This window comes from Eschrichtius robustus, chromosome 9, assembly GCF_028021215.1.
Source record: "Eschrichtius robustus isolate mEscRob2 chromosome 9, mEscRob2.pri, whole genome shotgun sequence".
In the NCBI taxonomy this organism is placed as follows: domain Eukaryota; kingdom Metazoa; phylum Chordata; class Mammalia; order Artiodactyla; family Eschrichtiidae; genus Eschrichtius; species Eschrichtius robustus.
In genome coordinates, this window is record NC_090832.1 from 32009444 (window position 1) to 32034545 (window position 25102).

Below are 25102 nucleotides of genomic sequence, written 5' to 3' on the forward strand. Positions count from 1 at the left end.
CTTTACGATACACAAAACTACTTTCAAGGGAATTCCCTGGTGGTCCAGTGGTTAGGACTCCATGCTTTCACAGCTGAGGGCGTGGGTTGAATCCCTGGTCAGGGAACTAAGATCCCGTAAGCCGCATGGCGCAGTCAAAAAAATAAATAAACTACTGTTAATACTCTCTTACGTGATATATCCCACTAGAATTTTATGAAACTAAGAGATGTAAAATTAACACATTGATTAATTGCCTCCTGGTGTTAGAAAAATATATAATTATCCAAAAAACTCTTATGTTTCCCAGAATCTCAGTTAGAGAACTTAGTTCTCTAGCTTGGGAACCAGAATTACCATGCTGTAGCAGAGGAAGTTCCATATCAAGAAATTTGAAGGAGAGTTTCAATATATGTTGGTAGTGTATAGGAAAAGGTCAGGAGGATATACTAGTAGTGGTACCTAAGAGAGAGAAATTATATTGGGAGGAAGGGAGTGGGAGGTTGGTGATGAGGGAAAAAAATGTATCTTTCACTCTGTAGGTTTGTATGTATCAATATTTGGATTTTTTTACAGTGAGCATATATTCATCTAGCACTTCTGTAATTAAAATAACTTTTAAAATAACAAGTACTTGAAATGAGACAAACTTCTTAATATGAGTGAAAAAAAGTATTCCACACCCCTCTCTCTCTCTCTCCCTTTTTATTTCATTATCAATCTTAAGTAAACTGAATGCTGGTAATACATTCCACTATTGACTTTATCAATGGTCTGTCTCACCCTTGTAAATGAGTGGACCCAGAATGAAAACCCAGAAGAGAATTAGTGCTAAGAGGAAAATAGACAGCTGGAAATGTAAAAAAAAGTTAAGAAACTATAGAGTCACATATTTTAAAATAATCTGCATTCCAAACCACAAAGCATAATAAAAATCTACTGATGTGTATGCCACCTTTTCATATTGGTTTTAACTTTTACAGTGGACCCACTGATTTGCTGCACAAAGAAAATACTGGCTCTGCATAGCACAGGGAGATCAGCTCGATGCTTTGTGATGACCTAGAGGGGTGGGATAGAGAGGGTGGGAGGGAGGCTCAAGAGGGAGGGGATATAGGGATATATGTATACATATAGCTGATTCACTTTGCTGTACAGCAGAAACTAACACAACACTGTAAAGCAATTATACTCCAAAAAAGATGAAAAACAAAAAAAAAGAAAATACTGGCTATTTATTTAAGCCTGTACATCTCAAAGTATACTACTCTTCAGACCATCTGGATCAGAACCCCTGTCACACGTACTGAATGAAAGCCAAGGTCTTAGGCCCAATTCCAGATCTGAACTTAGAGAACGGAAATCTGCAGCTTCAACGAGTACACCAGGTGACTCATGAATCCCAAAGTTTAAGACATATTTTCTTAAGCATTCAGAAACACTAACCATCATAATAGTAAATAGGAACAGAGTGATTCCACAAATTAAAGGCAAATATTCTTATTTGGCTTTCTGAAAGACAGTAAGATCTTAGTTTATTTTCCAAAGATTAACATTCTAATCAAAACAAAACGCAACCTGATTTAGATTTTATACAGTCTTCAAGCAGGGACTGTTTCTATTTTGATCATCACTCTATGCCCAGCACCCAGTGTCTGACACATAGTAGGCACTTGATAAACAGTTGTTGAATTAGTAGGATTCGGACCAAGGAGCTCCCCACATAGAGAAATGAAACTGGATGGACAGGACTTGGCAAGTGGGAGGGAAGAAGATGAGACTGAGAATGAGGTAAGAGGGATTCTGGACGGGGCTCTGCAACTGAGGACGATGTGATCTCATTTCAGTCACTTAACTTCTAAGTCTCAGATCCCTTTTCTATAAAGTAAAGGAGCAGATTCCATGAAATCAACTGCCAAGAAATCATTTAAAATGCATGCAGTCTGAAATGTTGAAATACAAATCCTAGAGTTAATTTAAACGTCCCTTTGATAAACGTCCTTGGGTGCTCTCATTTCAAAGTTAATATTATAAAGACAGAAACATTTTGAAAAGTGGGTATTACCTTCACCACTGATTTGTCATTCTGTGATTAAGTTTGATACCACTGGGAAGAGGACAATCCATTTGAAAGCAAAACAAGAAAGATAATGAGTAAAAAAAGTAAACTTTCAGTCTACAGGTTTTGTCAGTTGTTATCATTCCTAATTCCAAAATCTATGATTTACACAAACGATTTTACCTAAATATTCTGGAATGGTACCTAATATAGTTATTATTTAATTTGAGCATAGCTATAAAAAAAAACATGCAAGATATTGGGGGGGGGGCATTTTTTACAATAGTTTGTAGAAAACTCAACCACAGGATGGTCGACCACCCAAACACATGTTTTTACAGGACCAAAAAGACTTTCTGAGCACAGAGACATTAAATACGAACTGTTGAATTTAGAAAAAAGATCTACTTACTAATAAACATGACCTTCATTTATAGAGCTGCAAATCAGTCTTAACTGCAGCAAAGGGTCATGGAGAGCAGGAACGAATACTAATCTGCATGCCCATCTCCAAAACTCTGGTACATCAGAGCAGGTCAGCAGATGTCTTAATGTGCATGAGAACCTCCCTAGGCTGAAATGGGAAAAAAAAGGAAGGGTGCCCTTAGGATTCCAAGCGAACTGCTCGTGACTCCAGAGAAAAGTCCAAAGTCACTCCAACCTCTGAGAGAGGAGGCAGTGGCCTAGGAAGGCAGAAAGTCACCCTGAGATAGGGGAAGTCAAAAGACATGTCCCCTGGCTGTGGTACTGCCGACCATTCTCAGGGAGAAGTACTTTTAAGTACTGAGCTGGGGAGTGGGGAGCCCTTCTGTTACCCTCTTACCCAGTCCCTGGAACACTTGGTTCCACACCCTCAATGGAGACAACTGCTGAAAGAGCAAGGTGGCTTTTTGGAAACCATGAAAGAGCTATGTAAAGGCGGGGGGGGGGGGGGGGGGGGTAGTGGGGGGTGGGGGGAGCTTGTCCCACCTTGAAGAACACAGCTTCAGGAAGCAGCACCAGTGTATGCAGGCCAGTGGAGAAAGCTTTGAGCGCAGCAGGCTGCAAACAACCAGAAGCAAAGAACACAGCGAAATACAACTCTGGCACCGCCCCCAAGGCTTTTCAAGGGATGAAGCAGATGTGGCAACAGATGAAGCAACAGTAAGTGATGGTCAGAGTGTGAGGCTAATAGCCACGGTGGCAAAGGAGGGGACAGCTTCCATGGCCCCCATGGAGGCTCTTGAGCCGACTCAGCATCCTTGGGAATTGGAACCAGACTGACTTGGAATTCCAGGAGCAATAGTGGCAGGGGTGCCGAAAAGCACTACAAATGCCCCTCATGCCCCAACCATGCTCAGGGCTGGTGTGGCTGGCAAAACAGGGCTTATAGGAAAAATGTCCACTGACCTTCTTCCGGAGCCATGGTGCTTTGGACAATTTCATGAAGGTCAAATGAGGCTTAAAAGTTCTGCTTTCTCCTGCCAAGATACCTTTTTCTTGAAATGTCCTTTTTGTAGCATCTGAAGAAAATAAAAAGAAGCACAAAAATTCTACCATATGATAACCATATGAGACAAGAATCTAAAAAAGAGTGGATATATGTATATGTATAACTGAATCACTTTGCTGTACACCTGAAACTAACACAACATTGTAAATCAACTATTCTCCAATAAAATTAAAATTTTAAAAAATGCTACTGTAACACATGGCAGTCTTTAATCATAAAAATGGCATTTCAAAAGATAACAAATTCTTATAAGGAAGACTACAAACCGGTTTGAGATTTTTTTTAAGAGAGGAAAAAACACAATATGTATGATAACAAACATATTACGACAGTTAAATCTGCAGTGATGTCAAACTTTCGGTAAAGCACACAAAAGCCACAATTTGACAAGGAAACATTTAATAAATAAAATAACTCTTGGCTGATATGATGCAGATTTCACACAATATCCCAGTGGTGTCCATATGTATAAAAAAAGGACTAGCTTATCTGTAAACCCTCATATCTAAAACTTCTGCTTCTAACCAAGATAGAATAACAGGAATCGGATTTACCCTCCCACCTAAAACAACCAAAAAAAAGGACAAAGTATACGAAACAATGGTTTGCGAGACACTGTACACCAGGCAGTGAAGGTCAGTGATCCCTCAGAGATGAGAAACAGACAAGGTAAGCCCTTCAATTGTCCAGCTTACGTCCCTGGGTGTCTAGGTCTCTGCTCAACGAAGAGAAACCCAGATGGAGCCCAGTCATCACACTAGGTTCAGAAAAAAGAGCAGAGAGTAGGAAGACCAAGGCACCTGGAGCTCATGGGACAGAGTGCCAGAGAAGTGAGTCCTGCAGAGAGGAAACTGCAGAGATCTGCAAAGGGTCCCCCTAGTGGATTCAGCTAAGCCACTGACCAGCACGTGTGTGTGAGCAAACTACCAGAGGCTGGAAAACACTCCAAAGGATTAGGGAGAACATGCCCAGCTGTCACCCAGGGTTAGGAATTCTGTCTGTTCCCATCAGCCAGACTGGAAAACCTCAAGATTCATGGGACACTGGGCAGAGTAATCTAAAGGTCTTGCCTCAGTGGAGAGGAAAAATTAGCTCTGGCCTGGTACTGCTCTAGTCCCACCTAACAAATCTTAGAAGCAAGATGCCAAAGGAAAAACCTGTTTACAAGTAATTTAATTATGTCCCAGAACCAAGCCCAAGAATAATTATAGTAAAACAAATTATCCAACACCCAACAAGGTAAAATTTATAATGCCTGATATCTAATCAAAAATGACCAGGCATATAAATAAACAGGAAAATATGAGCCACAATGAGAAGATAACTTAATTCATCAAAAGTGACCCAGAACTAACAAAGATGTTAGAATTAGCAAATAAGGGCTTCAAAGTAGTTATTATAACTGTATTCTTTCTGTTCAGAAAGTTAAGTTCAGACATGCAAACTATAAAAAAAAAAGACCCAAATTAAATTTATAGAGATTAAAACTGCAAGGTCTGAGAAAAATAAATTGGACGGAATTAAGAACAGATTAGGGAGATTAACCAAGATGGCGGAGTAGAAGGACGTGCTCTCACTCCCTCTTGCGAGAGCACCAGAATCACAACTGGCTGCTGGACAATCATCGACAGGAAGACACTGGAACTCACCAAGGAGGATACCCCACGTCCAAGGACAGAGGAGAAGCCACAGTGAGACAGTAGGAGGGGCGCAATCAGAGTACAATCAAATCCCATAACTGCTGGGTGGGTGACTCACAGACTGGCGATCACTTATACCACAGAAGTCCACCCACTGGAGTGAAGCTTCTGAGCCCCACGTCAGGCTTCCCAACCTGGGGGTCCGGCAACGGGAGGAGGAATTCCTAGAGAATCAGACTTTGAAGCCTAGTGGGAATTGATTGCAGGACTTTGACAGGACTGGGGGAAACAGAGACCCCACTCTTGGAGGGCACACACAAAGTAGTGTGCGCATCGGGACCCAGGGGAAGGAGCAGTGACCCTGGGGGAGACTGAACCAGACCTACCTGCTGGTGTTGGGGGGTCTCCTGCAGAGGCGGGAGGTGGCTCTGTTTCACCGTGGGGACAAGGACACTGGCAGCGGAGGTTCTGGGAAGTGCTCCTTGGCATGAGCCCTCCCAGAGTCTGCCATTAACCCCATCAAAGAGCCCAGGTAGGCTCCAGTGTTGAGTTGCCTCAGGCAAAACAACTAACAGGGAGGGAACCCAGCCCCACCCATCAACAGTCAAGTGGATTAAAGTGGATTAGAGCTCTGTCCGCCACAGCAACAGTCAGCTCTACCCACCACCAGAGCCTCCCATCAAGCCTCTTAGATAGCCTCAACCACCAGAGGGCAGACAGCAGAAGCAAGAAAAACTACAATCCTGCAGCCTGTGGACCAAAAACCACAGTTACAGAAAGATAGACAAGATGAAAAGGCAGAGGGCTATATATCAGATGAAGGAACAAGAAAAAACCCCAGAAAAACAACTAAATGAAGTGGAGATAGGCAACCTTCCAGAAAAAGAATTCAGAATAATGATAGTGAAGATGATCCAGGACCTCGGAATAAGAATGGAGGCAAAGATTGAGAAGATGCAAGAAATGATTAACAAAGACCTAGAAGAATTAAAGAACAAACAAACAGAGATGACCAATACAATAACTGAAATGAAAACTACACTAGAAGGAATCAATAGCAGAATAACTGAGGCAGAAGAACGGATAAGTGACCTGGAAGACAGAATGGTGGAATTCACTGCTGCGGAACAGACTAAAGAAAAAAGAATGAAAAGAAATGAAGACAGCCTAAGAGACCTCTGGGACAACATTAAACGCAACAACATTCACATTATAGGGGTCCCAGAAGGAGAAGAGAGAGAGAAAGGGCCAGAGAAAATATTTGAAGAGATTATAGTCGAAAACTTCCCTAACATGGGAAAGGAAATAGCCACCCAAGTCCAGGAAGTGCAGAGAGTCCCATACAGGATAAACCCAAGGAGAAACACGCCAAGACACATAGTAATCAAAATGGCAAAAATTAAAGACAAAGAAAAATTATTGAAAGCAGCAAGGGAAAAACGACAAATAACGTACAAGGGAACTCCCATAAGGTTAACAGCTGATTTCTCAGCAGAAACTCTGCAAGCCAGAAGGGAGTGGCATGATATACTTAAAGTGATGAAAGGGAAGAACCTACAACCAAGATTACTCTACCCGGCAAGGATCTCATTTAGATTTGATGGAGAAATCAAAAGCTTTACAGACAAGCAAAAGCTAGGAGAATTCAGCACCACCAAACCAGCTCTACAACAAATGCTAAAGGAACTTCTCTAAGTGGGAAACACAAGAGAAGAAAAGGACCTACAAAAACAAACCCAAAACAATTCAGAAAATGGTCATAGGAACATACATATCGATAATTACCTTAAACGTGAATGGATTAAATGCTCCAACCAAAAGACACAGACTGGCTGAATGGATACAAAAACAAGACCCATATATATGCTGTCTACAAGAGACCCACTTTAGACCTAGGGACACATACAGACTGAAAGTGAGGGGATGGAAAAAGATATTCCATGCAAATGGAAATCAAAAGGAAGCTGGAGTAGCTATACTCATATCAGATAAAATAGACTTTAAAGTAAAGAATGTTACAAGAGACAAAGAAGGACACTACATAATGATCCAGGGATCAATCCAAGAAGCAGATATAACAATTATAAATATATATGCACCCAACATAGGAGCACCTCAATACATAAGGCAACTGCTAACAGCCATAAAAGAGGAAATTGACAGTAACACAATAATAGTGGGGGACTTTAACACCTCACTTACACCAATGGACAGATCATCCAAAATGAAAATAAATAAGGAAACAGAAGCTTTAAATGACACAATAGACCAGATAGATTTAATTGATATTTATAGGACATTCCATCCAAAAACAGCAGATTACACGTTCTTCTCAAGTGCGCACGGAACATTCCCCAGGATAGATCACATCTTGGGTCACAAATCAAGCCTCAGTAAATTTAAGAAAATTGAAATTATATCAAGCATCTTTTCTGACCACAATGCTATGAGATTAGAAATGAATTACAGGGAAAAAAACGTAAAAAAGACAAACACATGGAGACTAAACAATACGTTACTAAATAACCAAGAGATCACTGAAGAAATCAAAGAAGAAATCAAAAAATACCTAGAGACAAATGACAATGAAAACACGACAACCCAAAACCTATGGGATGCAGCAAAAGCAGTTCTAAGAGGGAAGTTTATAGCTATACAAGCCTACCTAAAGAAACAAGAAAAATCTCAAGTAAACAATCTAACCTTACACCTAAAGAAACTAGAGAAAGAAGAACAAACAAAAACCAAAGTTAGCAGAAGGAAAGAAATCATAAAGATCAGAGCAGAAATAAATGAAATAGAAACAAAGAAAACAATAGCAAAGATCAATAAAACTAAAAGCTGGTTCTTTGAGAAGATAAACAAAATTGATAAGCCATTAGCCAGACTCATCAAGAAAAAGAGGGAGAGGACTCAAATCAATAAAATCAGAAATGAAAAAGGAGAAGTTACAACAGACACTGCAGAAATACAAAGCATCCTAAGAGACTACTACAAGCAACTTTATGCCAATAAAATGGACAACCTGGAAGAAATGGACAAATTCTTAGAAAGGTATAACCTTCCAAGACTGACCCAGGAAGAAACAGAAAATATGAACAGACCAGTCACAAGCAATGAAATTGAAACTGTGATTAAAAATCTTCCAACAAACAAAAGTCCAGGACCTGATGGCTTCACAGGTGAATTCTATCAAACATTTAGAGAAGAGCTAACACCTATCCTTCTCAAACTCTTCCAAAAAATTGCAGAGGAAGGAACACTCCCAAACTCATTCTATGAGGCCACCATCACCCTGATACCAAAACCGGACAAAGACACTACAAAGAAAGAAAATTACAGACCGATATCACTGATGAATATAGATGCAAAAATCCTCAACAAAATACTGGCAAACAGAATCCAACAACACATTAAAAGGATCATACACCACGATCAAGTGGGATTTATCCCAGGGATGCAAGGATTCTTCAATATATGCAAATCAATCAATGTGATACACCATATTAACAAACTGAAGAAGAAAAACCATATGATCATCTCAATAGATGCAGAAAAAGCTTTTGACAAAATTCAACACCCATTTCTGATAAAAACTCTCCAGAAAGTGGGCATAGAGGGAACCTACCTCAACATAATAAAGGCCATATATGACAAACCCACAGCAAACATCATTCTCAATGGTGAAAAACTGAAAGCATTTCCTCTAAGATCAGGAACGAGACAAGGATGTCCACTCTCACCACTATTATTCAACATAGTTCTGGAAGTCCTAGCCACGGCAATCAGAGAAGAAAAAGAAATAAAAGGAATACAAATTGGAAAAGAAGAAGTAAAACTGTCACTGTTTGCGGATGACATGATATTATACATAGAGAATCCTAAAACTGCCACCAGAAAACTGCTAGAGCTAATTAATGAATATGGTAAAGTTGTAGGATACAAAATTAATGCACAGAAATCTCTTGCATTCCTATACACTAATGATGAAAAATCTGAAAGAGAAATTATGGAAACACTCCCATCTACCATTGCAACAAAAAGAATAAAATACCTAGGAATAAACCTACCTAGGGAGACAAAAGACCTGTATGCAGAAAACTATAAGACACTGATGAAAGAAATTAAAGATGATACCAACAGATGGAGAGATATACCATGTTCTTGGATTGGAAGAATCAACATTGTGAAAATGACTATACTACCCAAAGCAATCTACAGATTCAATGCAATCCCTATCAAATTACCAATGGCATTTTTTACGGAACTAGAACAAATCATCTTAAAATTTGTATGGAGACACAAAAGACCCCGAATAGCCAAAGCAGTCTTGAGGGAAAAAAACGGAGCTGGAGGAATCAGACTCCCTGACTTCAGACTATACTACAAAGCTACAGTAATCAAGACAATATGGTACTGGCACAAAAACAGAAACATAGATCAATGGAACAAGATAGAAAGCCCAGAGATAAACCCACGCACCTATGGTCAACTAATCTATGACAAAGGAGGCAAAGATATACAATGGAGAAAAGACAGTCTCTTCAATAAGTGGTGCTGGGAAAACTGGACAGCTACATGTAAAAGAATGAAATTAGAATACTCCCTAACACCATACACAAAAATAAACTCAAAATGGATTCGAGACCTAAATCTAAGACTGGACACTATAAAACTCTTAGAGGAAAACATAGGAAGAACACTCTTTGACATAAATCACAGCAAGATCTTTTTTGATCCACCTCCTAGAGTAATGGAAATAAAAACAAAAATAAACAAATGGGACCTAATGAAACTTCAAAGCTTTTGCACAGCAAAGGAAACCATAAACAAGACGAAAAGGCAACCCTCAGAATGGGAGAAAATATTTGCAAACGAATCAACGGACAAAGGATTAATCTCCAAAATATATAAACAGCTCATTCAGCTCAATATTAAAGAAACAAACACCCCAATCCAAAAATGGGCAGTAGACCTAAATAGACATTCCTCCAAAGAAGACATACAGACGGCCACGAAGCACATGAAAAGATGCTCAACATCACTAATTATTAGAGAAATGCAAATCAAAACTACAATGAGGTATCACCTCACACCAGTTAGAATGGGCATCATCAGAAAATCTACAAACAACAAATGCTGGAGAGGGTGTGGAGAAAAGGGAACCCTCTTGCACTGTTGGTGGGAATGTAAATTGATACAGCCACTATGGAGAACAATATGGAGGTTCCTTAAAAAACTAAACATAGAATTACCATATGACCCAGCAATCCCACTACTGGGCATATACCCAGAGAAAACCGTAATTCAAAAAGACACATGCACCCGAATGTTCATTGCAGCACTATTTACAATAGCCAGGTCATGGAAGCAACCTAAATGCCCATCAACAGACGAATGGATAAAGAAGTCGTGGTACATATATACAATGGAATATTACTCAGCCATAAAAAGGAACGAAACTGAGTCATTTGTTGAGACGTGGATGGATCTAGAGACTGTCATACAGAGTGAAGTAAGTCAGAAAGAGAAAAACAAATATCGTATATTAACGCATGTATGTGGAACCTAGAAAAATGGTACAGATGAGCCAGTTTGCAGGGCAGAGGTTGAGACACAGATGTAGAGAACGGACATATGGACACCAAGGGGGGAAAACTGCGGTGGGGTGGGTATGGTGTTGTGCTGAATTGGGCGATTGGGATTGACATGTGTACACTGATGTGTATAAAATTGATGCCTAATAAGAACCTGCAGTATAAAAAAACAAACAAAACAACTAATACTAAACTTTCATTGGGTTATTTGTATGGAAATATGTTAATATAAATGTTTCAGACATTACATGAAATTTCTAAAAATCTTATATGTTCTGGTATAATGTTATAAGTCATAATCCTAGTTATTACCTTAAAATGTATATCTCAGAAATAACTAATTTTCTTGTCAACTGCATTATTATGAACTTTCATCAAATTTTTAACTGTGGTCACTTTTAAGTCTTTTGTCATTTACAGACAGTTCTGTGTGTACTCTGATGCTTTTGCAAATATGTTCCTATAAAAGGGTTTCATCTTTAAGAAATTCATGGAAAAGACTCTGACAAGTACAGGTTTCTGGTAACTGACTGTACTGCTGAACTGAATGAATAAGCATTTTCAGAACTCTGATGAAAAACTGATGAACTCATAAAAATGCTAACAAAAGATCAAGATGAAAAAAAAAAATTTAATTACACGGGACTGAGTGAACTGATGAGGATGAGTATAATTTTTGTGACTTTCTGTCTGAATTAAAAAAAAAAAAAATCCAACAAGGACTCAGAGGCAAAGAATATACAAATCAATTTTCACTGCAAAGTAAAGGAGCTGTTACAGTGGAGGATTACTGGACTGAATGTCAATATTATGACATAGTATGAGTGTGTTTCATGTTTGGTAATTGCAATCATTGTTGCTTTTGTTGTGGTCATCCATGTACAATGCTTGGTGTCAGTCTATTTATCTCTTGTAAAAATAAAATACAGTGTGTGTGTGTGAAAAAAAAAAACAAAAAGAACAGATTAGACACTGCAGAACAAAAAATTAGTGAACTTGAAGACATAACAATAAAAACCACCCAAGGGGCTTCCCTGGTGGTGCAATGGTTGAGAATCTGCCTGCCAATGCAGAGGACACAGGTTCGAGCCCTGGTCTGGGAAGATCCCACATGCCCCGGAGCAACTGGGCCTGTGAGCCACAATTACTGAGCCTGCGCCCCGCAACAAGAGAGGCCGCGACAGTGAAAGGCCCGCACACCGCGATGAAGAGTGGCCCATACTTGCCACAGCTAGAGAAAGCCCTCGCACAGAAACGAAGACCCAACACAGCGAAAAATAAATAAAAAAATAAATAAATAAAAATTTTTTTTAAAAAAACCACCCAAAATAAAACAGAGAAGAAAAAGAAATAAGAAAAAAAAAAAGGAACAGAACATCAGTAAGCTGTGAGGCAACTTAGGTTGCCAAATACATGTGTAAGTGGAGTCCCTGAAAAAGAGGCACGAGAGAAAGAGATAGAGAAGATACTTGAAGAACTAATGGCTGTTAGGGAATGACAGCTATACCACAACCACAATGGAAAATAATATGGGCAGGTAACTATTGAAATTTAAGCTGCACAAGCATTTTGAACCAGCAATTCCAATATTAGGAAAATACACAAAAATAAATAAAAGTACCAATACATAAGATTCTATATAGAAGATACTTAGCATTGTTTGAATTATCACAAACTGGAAATAACCTTCATCAATAAAGAAATGGTTGTTAAATTACCATAGGGCCATACTAAGAACTATCATAATGAAAAGAATGAATTAGAGCTACATATATTGACCTGAAAAGACATCCATGATATCTATTAAGCAAAAACAGGCAAGTTGCATGGTTACTATATCCATAACATGATTTCATGGTTTAAAAGAGAGAGAAAGAAAGAAAATAAATGCTAAATATTTATGTTTTTACTAGCATAGAAAAATAGTATAGAATACCTTAGAATGGAGGTTGAGATTGAATAGAGGCAAAAGAGAATAGTAATGTTTTCTTTATACATATTTATGTTGTATGAATGATTACAATGAGCATGTATTACTTTTGAATAAAAGATTTAAAAATAAGAAGCACAATAACAAAATGACAATACATTAGCAATATAACATTGCTATGAGTGCACAAGCATCATAGTAGAATGCACAAATAGGAGAGATTCCTTTGCCACACATGTGAAAAATCCATCCCTTTCAAAGACCTTTGGTAAAAAACTTTTCGTTTGGTCTTTTATCTTAAAATCAGGGCTAATACATAAGTCAATTTTAAAGATAAGAAAACTGAAACATAAGATGTTCAAAGTCACACTCCTTGTTAGCAGTTAAGAAGGAATTGTGATCCACGTGCCCTAACTTCTACCCTTGTCATCTTCAAGCTGGCTGAAACCCCAGCTTGAACCCTGGGAGTAAGGAAGGGCACAGAAGCTGCCTCAACAACTCAATGAGGAAGAGGAAGGCAGGGGATTCTGCTGCCTTCCACCATGCCCACAACACATTGGTTCAGTCAGAGAAGTTCCCTTGTTTTACACATTGAGCTTCTGAGTACCATTTCATTTTTTTAAAGGATTCCAATACTTACCAAAAAGAAAGTTTGAAAAGCAATGATCAAAAAACTTATATAGGGTCCCTTCAGTAGCAATAATCCCACCAATAATGTCCAAAAAAAAAAAAAAAGAAAGAAACTGGTAAAATATAGGACACAGAATATACCTTTGAATCTCAAATAAGACTATATTCAATCTATTTTTTAAATATATATATTTATTTATTTGGCTGTGCTGGGTCTTAGTTGCGGCATTCAGGATCTTTAGTTGCAGCATGCGGTATCTTTTAGTTGCGGCATGCAGGCTCTTAGTTGCAGCATGTGGGATCGAACCCGGGCCCCCTGCATTGGGAGCGTGGAGTTCTAACAGCTGGACCACCAGGGAAGTCCCCACATTCAATCTAAATATTCAGTGACGAATCATTAGGGAAATACAAATCAAAACCACCATGAGGTATCACCTCACACTGGTCAGAATGGCCATCAACAAAAAATCTACAAACAATAAATGCTGGAGAGGGTATGGAGAAAAGGGAACCCTCCTGCACTGTTGGTGGGAATGTAAATTGATACAGCCACTATGGAGAACAGTATGGAGGTTCCTTAAAAAATTAAAAATAGAACTACCATATGACCCAGCAATCCCACTACTGGGCATATACCTTGAGAAAACCATAATTCAAAAAGAGTCATGTACCACAATGTTCACTGCAGCACTATTTACAATTGCCAGGACATGGAAGCAACCTAAATGCCCATCGAAAGATGAATGGATAAAGAAGAGGTGGCACATATATACAATGGAATATTATTCGGCCATAAAAAGGAATGAAACTGAGTTATCTGTACTGAGGTGGATGGACCTAGAGTCTGTCATACAGAGTGAAGTAAGTCAGAAAGAGAAAAACAAATACCGTATGCTAACGCACATATATGGAATCTAAAAAAACGGCACTGATGAACCTAGTGGCAGGGCAGGAATAAAGACACAGACGTGGAGAAGGGACTTGAGAACACAAACGGGGAAGGGTAAGCTGGGACAAAGTGAGAGAGTGACATGGACGTATGTACACTACCCAGTGTAAAATCGATAGCTAGTGGGAAGCAGCCGCATAGCACAGGGAGATCAGCTCAGTGCTCTGTGGTGACCTAGAGGGGTGGGATAGGGAAGGTGGGAGGGAGGCTCAAGAGGGAGGCAATGGGGGGATATATGTATAAATGTATACTTATAGCTGATTCACTTTGTTGTACAACAGAAACTAACACAACATTGTGAAGCAATTATACTCCAATAAAGATATATAAATAAATAAATAAATATTCAGTGAGAAGCTGTCCCTTTTAAGTTCAGCTAATTCTCATCAAGGCTAAATATGTCCTAATTTTTCTAACAAAACCATGAGCCTACTGAAAGATTATCTAATGTTTCAAGGAAATGTGTCCTTAAAAATAAAAGATACACCAGGTACTGTTCTGGGTGCCGGGGATACAATGGACAAAATAAATCCCCAGCCCTCAGGGAGCATCCAAATATATTGGGTGCCACAAACAAATAAATACACAATGCCGGGTATCCACAAGTGATACAAAGAAAAATAAAGCAGCAGGGGTATACAAAGTGATGTGGAAGAAAAGCGGTTGTTATTTCAGAGAAGGTGGTCTGGGAATCCTGCTCCGAAGATGAGACATTTGAGAAGCCACCTGGATGAGGTCTAGAAGAGAATCACGTGTGTATCTGCAGCTAGGGTGCTCATGGCAGAAGGAAGAGCTTCCATGGTGAAAAGTGCTTAGTAAGTCCAAAAGCAGTAAAAAGGGTAGGTCAACTGGAACAGGATGAGCGGGGGAACAGGGAAGAGGTAGGAAAGGGGTTTAGAAAAGTGGGCAGGGGCCTTACGAGGCATGGCAAAACCTTTGGATTGTATTCTAAGTATGGTGGGAAATTCTGAGGGTTTTAAGCAAGGGAAATTTATGTATGATAGTAACTTTCTTTACTCATCAATATTTCAACTGAAATATACATGTCTTCCTGGTGGGAGCAATTGAGTCTCAGGAGATTGAAAGTGCTCCTCTCTTTCCCTGGAAATGTATTAGTTGAAGGAAAGACAGCTAAATGGAGTGTCACAGTGTTTAAGATGGCGGGAGGGGAGCACTGGGGTCCTGGGTCACCATCTGGCATCTCCTGAGACATGTACCAGACTTGGCTTTTGAAGTTGTATCCTCCCTTGTTCCCCTATACAATGACTCTCTGTAATTTCTGTGCCCTCGCAGGTACACAGGATTTCATTCTATTGCTCACAAACTCATAAACTCAGTGGAGCCGAGGCCCCTTACCACCCTTCCACTAGTCTTGAGCACAACGAAAAAGCAGAGTTCCCCAGTGCAAAGGTGGAACTGGTGAGAATACTATACAGCCTTCCATCACACAACATCATCCTCTCTTCACCTCCACTGCCACTCTGGCTTTGCTACCTCTATGGACATGTCTCAGAAACAGAGCACAGGTCACTTCTGCTCTCAGACTTAGGGTGTTTCTGTTGCTTCGTTCATGGGACGATGGAGGGAGAAGAATTCACACTCCAGCTTAGCCTCTGACTCTCTCCTTCACCCAAACTAGGGAATCTTCTCTAGCATCAGGGCAGGAAAAACACCATTATCCTTTGTTGTTGAAACCCCAAAGCCCTTTCTCTATTTTTTCTGCTGTATTCTCTCTCTTCTGAGCGCTGAGGTGCCACTGCTTGGAGGGGGCTAGGCATTAAAGAAGGGACACAAGAAACACACAGATTAAAACTCGGTATCTCAAAATATTATCCCATCACATTTTCAAAAATCTTCCTTTGTTATTTTACTTCTGTAATATCTACCAAGTGCTAGTATGTGCTAAATGTGATGTTTTGATCGGTTTGTAAATTTGGGGCATGTCCTAAAACCCTTCACTGTGAGTCACTGCCACCATATGATTTTTCCTCTCTCTTCTACGGTAATAAAAAAGGTTAAGCAATAGACCATTAAAATACCAAGAAAACACTAGTTCTTAGTTGTAAGCAACAGATGACAACTTTGGCTGAGTTAAGCAGGAAAGGAATTTATATAATAACACTGAGAGGACTAGAGTTGCAGGCTGGAAGGCTAGGAGGCCAAGATGTCCAACATTACAGTGGATAACAGGTCCAGGGATGCCACCACCTCTCCCAGCCGGCATTACTGAAGCCATGCACACACACAAAGGGCAAGAACTCGGTCACCTGCCTTAGACACTGATGACACAACCTATCCCCACGATGGATTCTGCACAGTCCTTTTTAGCTCAGGTTGCTAGCTTCTGACTCAAAGTCTGGGCCAAAGCAAGATCATGTAACACCAAAAAGAAAAATCTGTGAAAGCACATATCTGACATGAGAGATAGTGGGGAAGAGTTTAGATACTAGGCAACCTAAACAAAAAGACAACAATCCAGCATATGCATGTTTAAAGAAGACTGTGAATTCGTAACAATTACGGTCATGCCTCAGAGATTCTGAGGGCTCAGTTCCAGACCACCACAATAAAGCAGAATATCACGATAAAGCAAGTCACACAAATTTGGGGGGGGGACATAAAAAAGTTATATTTACACTATACTGTAGTCCATTCAATGTGCAATAGCATTACACCTAAAAAACAATGTACTTTATTGCTAAAAAATTCTAACCATCATCTGAGCCTTCAGTGAATACTAATTTTTTGCTGGTAGGCAGTCTTGCCTCAATGTCAATGGCGGCTGACTGATTAGGGTGGTGGGTGCTGAGGGCTGGGATGGCTGCGGCGGTTCCCTAAAATAAGACACCAGTGAAGTTTGCCGCATTGATCAACTCTTCCTTTCACTTGAACGCTTAGAGGCCATTGTAGGGTTATTAACTGGCCTAATTTCAGTATCATTGTGTCTCAAGGAACAGAGAGGCCCAAAGAGTGGGCAAGAGATGGGGAAACGGACAGTCAGTGGAACAGTCAGAAGACATACATTTATTAAGTTGGCTGTCTTATATGTGCGTGGTTCATGGCGCCCCGAAGATCATTGACCACAGATCACCATAACAAATATAATAATCACGGAAAAGTTTGAAATATTGCAAGAATTACCAAAATGTGACACAGAGACACTAAGTGAGCAAATGTCGTTAGAAAAATGTCACTGATAGACTTGCTCTATGTAGGGTTACCTTCAATTTGTTTTTTTAAAAAAAGCAGTATTGGGCTTCCCTGGTGGCGCAGTGGTTGAGAGTCTGCCTGCCGATGCAGGGGACACGGGTTCGAGCCCTGGTCTGGGAAGATCCCACACGCCACGGAGCAACTGGGCCCGTGAGCCACAATTACTGAGCCTGCGCGTCTGGAGCCTGTGCTCCACAGCAAGAGAGCCCGCGACAGTGAGAGGCCCGCGCACCGCGATGAAGAGTGGCCCCCGCTTGCCATGGCTAGGGAAAGCCCTCGCACAGAAACGAAGACCCAACACAGCCATAAACAAATAAACAAATAAATTTATTTAAAAAAAAAAAAAGCAGTATCTGTCAAACACAATAAAGCGAAGAGCAATAAAACGAAGTCTGCCTATACTGTTACAATTAACTTATCACCTTTTAGTTCATATAATCACAAACAGGTATATCTTTTCTCAACTACCCTGTCATGACCCAGCTTTAAACTTCTTTATTTTGGCATAGTCTCAACTGTTTTAAACAGACCTAATATCAAAACATTGAGCTGAATATTATAAAACTGTCATTTTTATTGCTCAAAAACAGTCAAATATTGGCAATGTCTGATGGTTTAACATATACCATAATGGACTAACTTACTAAATTCCTAAAATTTGACTAAAGAGATTAGGGCATACTTTCTAAGTGTTCAAGTATTTGAAGAATTATCACATAGAAGAGCTTCGGATGGCAACTTAGCAACGTGTTCACACCAACCCTCAAAATAGAAATGGCTAGAAAGTGTCAAAGGTAAAATTCATTTGTTAAGTTATTTACTGAGCAGTTCTCCTATGTGTCAGGCACAATATGTCCTGAAGACAGCAAACATGTCCCTGCTTTTATGGAGTTTATAGTCTCATGGGACAGATTTTAGCCCAAGAAGGAGAAAGACAATGTTTACAATTAGCAGAAAATACAAGAGATATAAGGAAAGGAGCTTTGTTAACAGAAATCAAAATAGTAGGCATTTGTATTGTTCATTACTCTCTACATTTGTTTTTACATATTATTTTATTTGCTATATCAATATTATTATAAATTGATTCTAAAGAAACAACATTTTCTGATTTACTGACTTCAGTTACATCAAATTTTGATCCAACAGTTCTCATTATTCACTGGGCCTGAACTCTTTGATGATGGATATCTATCCACAATACCAGTTTAAATAATATTTGTCACAAAGCACATTTCATTTTTATTACTGTGTTTTTCCAGCAGAGTATATTCTCTGGGTACATAGAAATATGGGGAACAAATGTCACCTTAATTTGGGAAAGTATTTCTTAGGACTGACTCTATATTCCTAATATACTCTATAAGTATAATCTATTGCTTAGCCAGAATACTGGGTAATGGTTATAGAAATATCATTCTTGAGATCAGAAAAATTCTTGCTAGTGTGAAAACCGCATGTCATTTTTCATCTATGTTAACTCATGTTCTGGAAGAGAAGCTTATGAATATTTTAAGAAATTGTTCAATTCCTCCTAGTACCAAAGACATTCTTTCAAGCACTAAATAGAAAAGCACATAACAAATACATCAGATATCCTTCAAAAGTCATCTAAGAATGCTCCCTAAATAATATAATTCACCTCATATTTAAAGAAGCAAATTGTCTGAAGAACAATTTCTTAATGTATATTTTAAACACAAGGAGACTTTGCTGTATAAAAGAACATCAAAATGAATAATAAAGAGACAATACTTTTGTAATCCTAAGTAATACAATTTTATCTATTTTTAACTTTTTATTTTTTGTATTTATTCAATTCTTTCCCATACCTGAAAAGAAGCAGTGTAACTGGAGCATACTGAGGGAGAAGAGAGAAGCAGGGTAAGACAGGAGACCAGAACACAAGGATACCGTGGGCCATAGCAAGAAGTCTGGAAAGTTGTGATAGACAGCTATAGCCAACTTAAGGTCTCAGAGTCGTTCTGGCAGATTTCACTATGCTTACAAACTGCTGGAGTGGAGTATAGGAGGCTACTGTCAAAGAAGTCAAGGGATTTCAAGAAAAGTAACAGTTGTAATGGTAGTAGTCGGGGGGGGGGTGTAATTATTATTATTATTACTATTATTATTATTACTAATGATAAGAGCTACCATCTATTTAACACTGTACATGTGCCAAACACTATACCAAAGCACTTCATGTATATTATCTCATTTTGTTTTGAGAATAGTTTCTATTATGTTCCTTTTACAAATAAGGAAATTAAGTAAGGAATTAGATAGACTGCTTAAAGTCACTCAGCTGGTCACAGGCTGCGTTGTGGGTCAGGGAGCAGGCCGGCAATCAGCTCTGACTGACCCCACAGCTCACCGTGAGCCAGGTTGGTTGGATGGAGGTGCTCACAGTGCTGCAGCAAGAGAGGGAAAAAGCCCTCAATGGCCAAGAGGAAATATTCAGACCACAGCAGAAAGGAGAGGTAGAGGGTAACAAAACCTGACACCATGAGCCACCAATAAAAACAGGTTTTTGTGTGAGGGCAAAACAGGGACAAAGCAAGAAAGAACTAAGAGAAAGTGGGTGACATTTCTGGGTCCCGTGGTGCGAGGCATTTGGTGCAGCGAGGAAGCTATGATCTCAGGCTGGAGCTGGGCTTCAGCTTAGGCAGGAAGGTAGAGGGGGTGCTCCCGGAAACCGGTTAGGAGTCCCGTTGTTCATTTACACTGTAACAGACCAGCATAGTGATTACGAACACAGGATCTAGTGGGAGTGGCAAGATGGGTGAAGGAAGTCAAAAGGTGCAAACTGCCACTTATTAAAAAAATAAGTCCTGGGGATGTAATGTACAGCATGGTGCCCATACTTAATAATACTGTCTTGCATATTTGAAGGCTGTTAAAAGAGTAAATCTTAAACATTCTCACCACAAGAAAAAAAATGTTGTAACTGTATGTGCTGATGGATGTTAACTAGACTTATTGTGGTGATCATTTTGCAGTATATACAAATATCAAATCATTATGTTGAACACCAGAAACAAATATAATGTTATAAATCAATTAGAGCTCAATTTAAAAAAAATCTAACAAGAGGGGAATAGTAAAATAAATTATAATGCAATAGACTATTATACAACCAGTAAAAGTAATGCTTTTGGAGACTATTTCATGACAATGATAATGGTAGTAACATTTCTTTTTTTTTTTTTTTTTAAATATAAGTTTCTGATAGCCTTTATTTTTATTTTTATTTTTTTTAATTAATTATTTATTATTTATTAATTTTTTGGCTGTGTCGGGTCTTCGTTTCTGTGCGAGGGCTTCCTCTAGTTGCGGCAAGCGGGGGCCACTCTTCATCGCGGTGCGTGGGCCTCTCACTATCGCGGCCTCTCTTGTTGTGGAGCACAGGCTCCAGACGCGCAGGCTCAGTAGTTGTGGCTCACGGGCCTAGTTGCTCTGTGGCATGTGGGATCTTCCCAGACCAGGGCTCAAACCCGTGTCCCCTGCATTGGCAGGCAGATTCTCAACCACTGCGCCACCAGGGAAGCCCAACATTTCTTAATTGGGCATTTATTCTGTACTAAATATTCTTCTTTATGTAGACTGTATATCACACATACGTTATGATAAATAATACTAACTGTTAAAAAAAAGAACACAGGTTTCTCACTTCACGCCTCACGATATTGCAGTGCTTATGTTCAAGTGACCCTGATTTTACTTAATAATGGCCTCAAAGTGCCAGAGTAGTGACACTGGCAATTCAGATATGCCAAAGAGAAGCCGTAAAGTGCTTCCCTGAAGTGAAAAGATGAAAATTCTCTGCCAAGGAAAGAAAGAAAATCATATGCTGAGGTTGCTGAGATCTACGTAGATCCATGTGTCTTCTCTTCAACATCCCTGATGGAAAGTCCAGGTTATTTGTAAGAAGACAGCAGAGAAGAAGGGAGAAGTAGAGTGCAGATCAAAAGGCTTCCGAAAGAAAGGAGCTGCAAGGAATATTCTATACAACCTCAGCAGCTTCTAGCTTTTCTGGGTGGCTGACAGAGCCTTGGTGCTCCAGCAGAGTGTCAGGCCTGAGCCTCCGAGGCGGGAGAGGAGAGTTCAGGACACTGGTCCACGAGAGACCTCCTGGCCCCACGTAATATCAAACGGCAAAAGCCCTCTCAGGGTTCTCCACCTCAATGCTAAGACCCATCTCCACTCAACAACCAGCAAGCTACACTGCTGGACACCCTATGCCAAACAACTAGCAAGACAGGAACACAACCCCACCCATTAGCAGAGAGGCTGCCTAAAATCATAATAAGTTCACAGACACCCCAAAACACAACACCAGACATGGTCCTGCCCACCAGAAAGACAAGATCCAGCCTCATCCACCAGAACACAGGCACTAGTCCCCTCCACCAGGAAGCCTACACAAGCCACTGAACCAAACTTACCCACTGGGGGTGGACACCAAAAACAAAGGGAACCACGTACCTGCAGCTTGCAAAAAGGAGACCCCAAACACAGTAAGATAAGCAAAATGAGAAGAGAGAGAAATACACAGCAGATGAAGGAGCAAGGTAAATCCCACCAGACCAAACAAATGAATAGGAAATAGTCTACCTGAAAAAGAATTCAGAGTAATGATAGTAAAGATGATCCAAAATCTTAAAAATAGAATGGAGGAAATACAAGAAACGTTTAACAAGGACCTAGAAGAAGAGCAAACAAACAATGAGGAACAACACAATAAATGAAATTTAAAACCCTCTAGAAGGAATCAATAGCAGAATAACTGAGGCAGAAGAACGGATAAGTGACCTGGAGGATAAAATAGCGGAAATAACCACTGCAGAGCAGAATAAAGAAAAAAAAATGAAAAGAATTGAGGACAGTCTCAGAGACCTCGCGGACAACATTAAATGCACCAACATTCGAGTAATAGGGGTCCCAGAAGAAGAGAAAAAAAAGGGACTGAGACAATATTTGAAGAGATTATAGTTGAAAACTTCCCTAATATGGGAAAGGAAATAGTCAATCAAGTCCAGGAAGCACAGAGAGTCCCATACAGGATAAATTCAAGGAGAAACATGCCAAGACACATATTAATCAAACTATCAAAAATTAAATACAAAGAAAAAATATTAAAAGCAGCAAAGGAAAAGCAACAAATAACATACAAGGGAATCCCCATAAGGTTAACAGGTGATCTTTCAGCAGAAACTCTGCAAGCCAGAAGGGACTGGCAGGACAAATTTAAAGTGAAGAAAGGGAAAAACCTACAACCAAGATTACTCTACCCAGCAAGGATCTCATTCAGATTCGATGGAGAAATTAAAACCTTTACAGATAAGCAAAAGCTAAGAGAATTCAGCACCAGCAAACCAACTTTACAACAAATCCTAAAGGAACTTATCTAGGCAGGAAACACAAGAGAAGGAAAAGACCTACAATAACAAACCCAAACCAATTAAAAAATGGTAACAGGAACACACATATCAATAACTACCTTAAATGTAAATGGATTAAATGCTCCAACCAAAAGACATAGACTGGTTGAATGGATACTAAAACAAGACCCGTATATATGCTGTCTACAGGAGGCCCACTGCAAACCTAGGGCCACATACAGACTGAAAGTGAGGGGATGGAAAAAGATATTCCATGCCAATGGAAATCAAAAGAAAGCTGGAGTAGCAATTCTCATATCAGACAAAATAGACTTTAAAATAAACACTATTACAAGAGACAAAGAAGGACACTATATAATGATCAAGGAATCAATCCAAGAAGAAGATACAACAATTGTAAATATTTATGCACCCAAAATAGGAGCACCTCAATACTTAAGGCAAATGCTAACAGCCATAAAAGGGGAAATCGACAGTAACACAATCATAGTAGGGGACTTTAACACCCCACTTTCACCAATGGACAGATCATCCAAAATGAAAATAAATTAGGAAACACAAGCTTTAAATGACACATGAAACAAGATGGACTTAACTGATATTTATAGGACATCCCATCCAAAAGCAACAGAATACACTTTCTTCTCAAGTGCTCATGGAACCTTCTCCAGGATAGATCATATCTTGGGTCACAAATCAAGCCTTGGTTAATTTAACAAAACTGAAATCATATCAAGTACCTTTTCCAACCACGAGGCTATGAGACTAGATATCAATTACAGGAAAAAATCTGTAAAAAATACAAACACATGGAGGCTAAAGAATACAGTACTAAACAACCAAGAGATCACTGAAGAAATCAAAGAGGAAATCAAAAAATACCTAGAAACAAATGACAATGAAAACACGACGACCCAAAACCTATGGGATACAGCAAAAGCAGTTCTAAGAGGGAAGTTTATAGCAATACAATCCTACCTCAAGAAACAAGAAACATCTCAAATAAACAACCCAACCTTACATCTAAAGGAATTAGAGAAAGAAGAACAAAAAAAAACCAAAGTTAGCAGAAGGAAAGAAATCATAAAGATCAGATCAGAAACAAATGAAAAAGAAAGGAATGAGGGACTTCCCTGGTGGCGCAGTGGTTAAGAATCCGCCTGACAATGCAGAGGACATGGGTTTGAGCCCTGGTCGGGAAGATCCCACATGCCGCGGAGCAACTAAGCCCATGCGCCATAACTACTGAGCCTGTGCTCTAGAGCCTGTGAGCCACAACTACTGAGCCCGGGTGCCACAACTACTGGAGCCCATGTGCCTAGAGCCCGTGCTCCACAACAAGAGAAGCCACTGCCATGAGAAGCCCATGCACCGCAACAAGGAGTAGACCCTGCTCACCACAGCTAGAGAAAGCCCGCGCACAGCAACGAAGACCCCATGCAACCAAAAATAAATAAGTTAAATAAAAAAAAGAAATGAAGGAAAGAATAGCAAAGATCAATAAAACTAAAAGCTGGTTCTTTGAGAAGATAAACAAAATTGATAAACCTTTAGCCACACTCATCAAGAAAAAAAGGGAGAAGACTCAAATCAATAGAACTAGAAATGAAAAAGGAGAAGTAACAAATGACACTGTAGAAATACAAAGGATCATGAGAGATTACAACAAGCAACTCTATGCCAATAAAATGCACAACCTGGAAGAAATGGACAAATTCTTAGAAAAGCACAACCTCCCGAGACTGAACAGGAAGAAACAGAAAATATAAACAGACCAATCACAAGCACTGAAATTGAAACTGTGATTAAAAATCTTCCAAAAAACAAAAGCCCAGGACCAGATGGCTTCACAGGCTAATTCTATCACACATTTAGAGAAGAGCTAACACCTATCCTTCTCAAACTCTTCCAAGATACAGCAGAGGGAGGGACACTCCCTAACTCGCTCTACAAGGTCACCATCACCCTGATACCAAATCCGGACAAAGACGTCTCAAAAAAAGAAAACTACAGACCAGTATCACTGATGAACACAGATGCAAAAATCCTCAACAAAATACTAGCAAACAGAATCCAAGAGCTCATTAAAAGGATCATACACCATGATCAAGTGGGGTTTATCCCAAGAATGCAAGGATTCTTCAATATACGTAAATCAATCAATGTGATAAACCATATTAACAAATTGAAGGAGAAAAACCATATGATAATCTC

The 25102-nt window shown here is 39.5% G+C and overlaps 1 protein-coding gene across 12 annotated transcripts in view; it reads right to left on the minus strand.

The window, feature by feature from the left end:
* Positions 1-25102, minus strand: part of AKAP7 (A-kinase anchoring protein 7) — a 148682-nt gene that overhangs the window by 75996 nt on the left and 47584 nt on the right. For all 12 annotated transcript variants that reach the window (XR_011074925.1, XR_011074919.1, XR_011074924.1 and 9 more), the window contains exon 6: positions 3428-3540. Coding sequence is in view for 5 of the 12 variants with exons in the window: in XM_068550921.1 (XP_068407022.1) it covers positions 3428-3540 (113 nt within the window). In the remaining 7 variants the exon portion in view is untranslated. The remainder of the gene's footprint in view (positions 1-3427; positions 3541-25102) is intronic.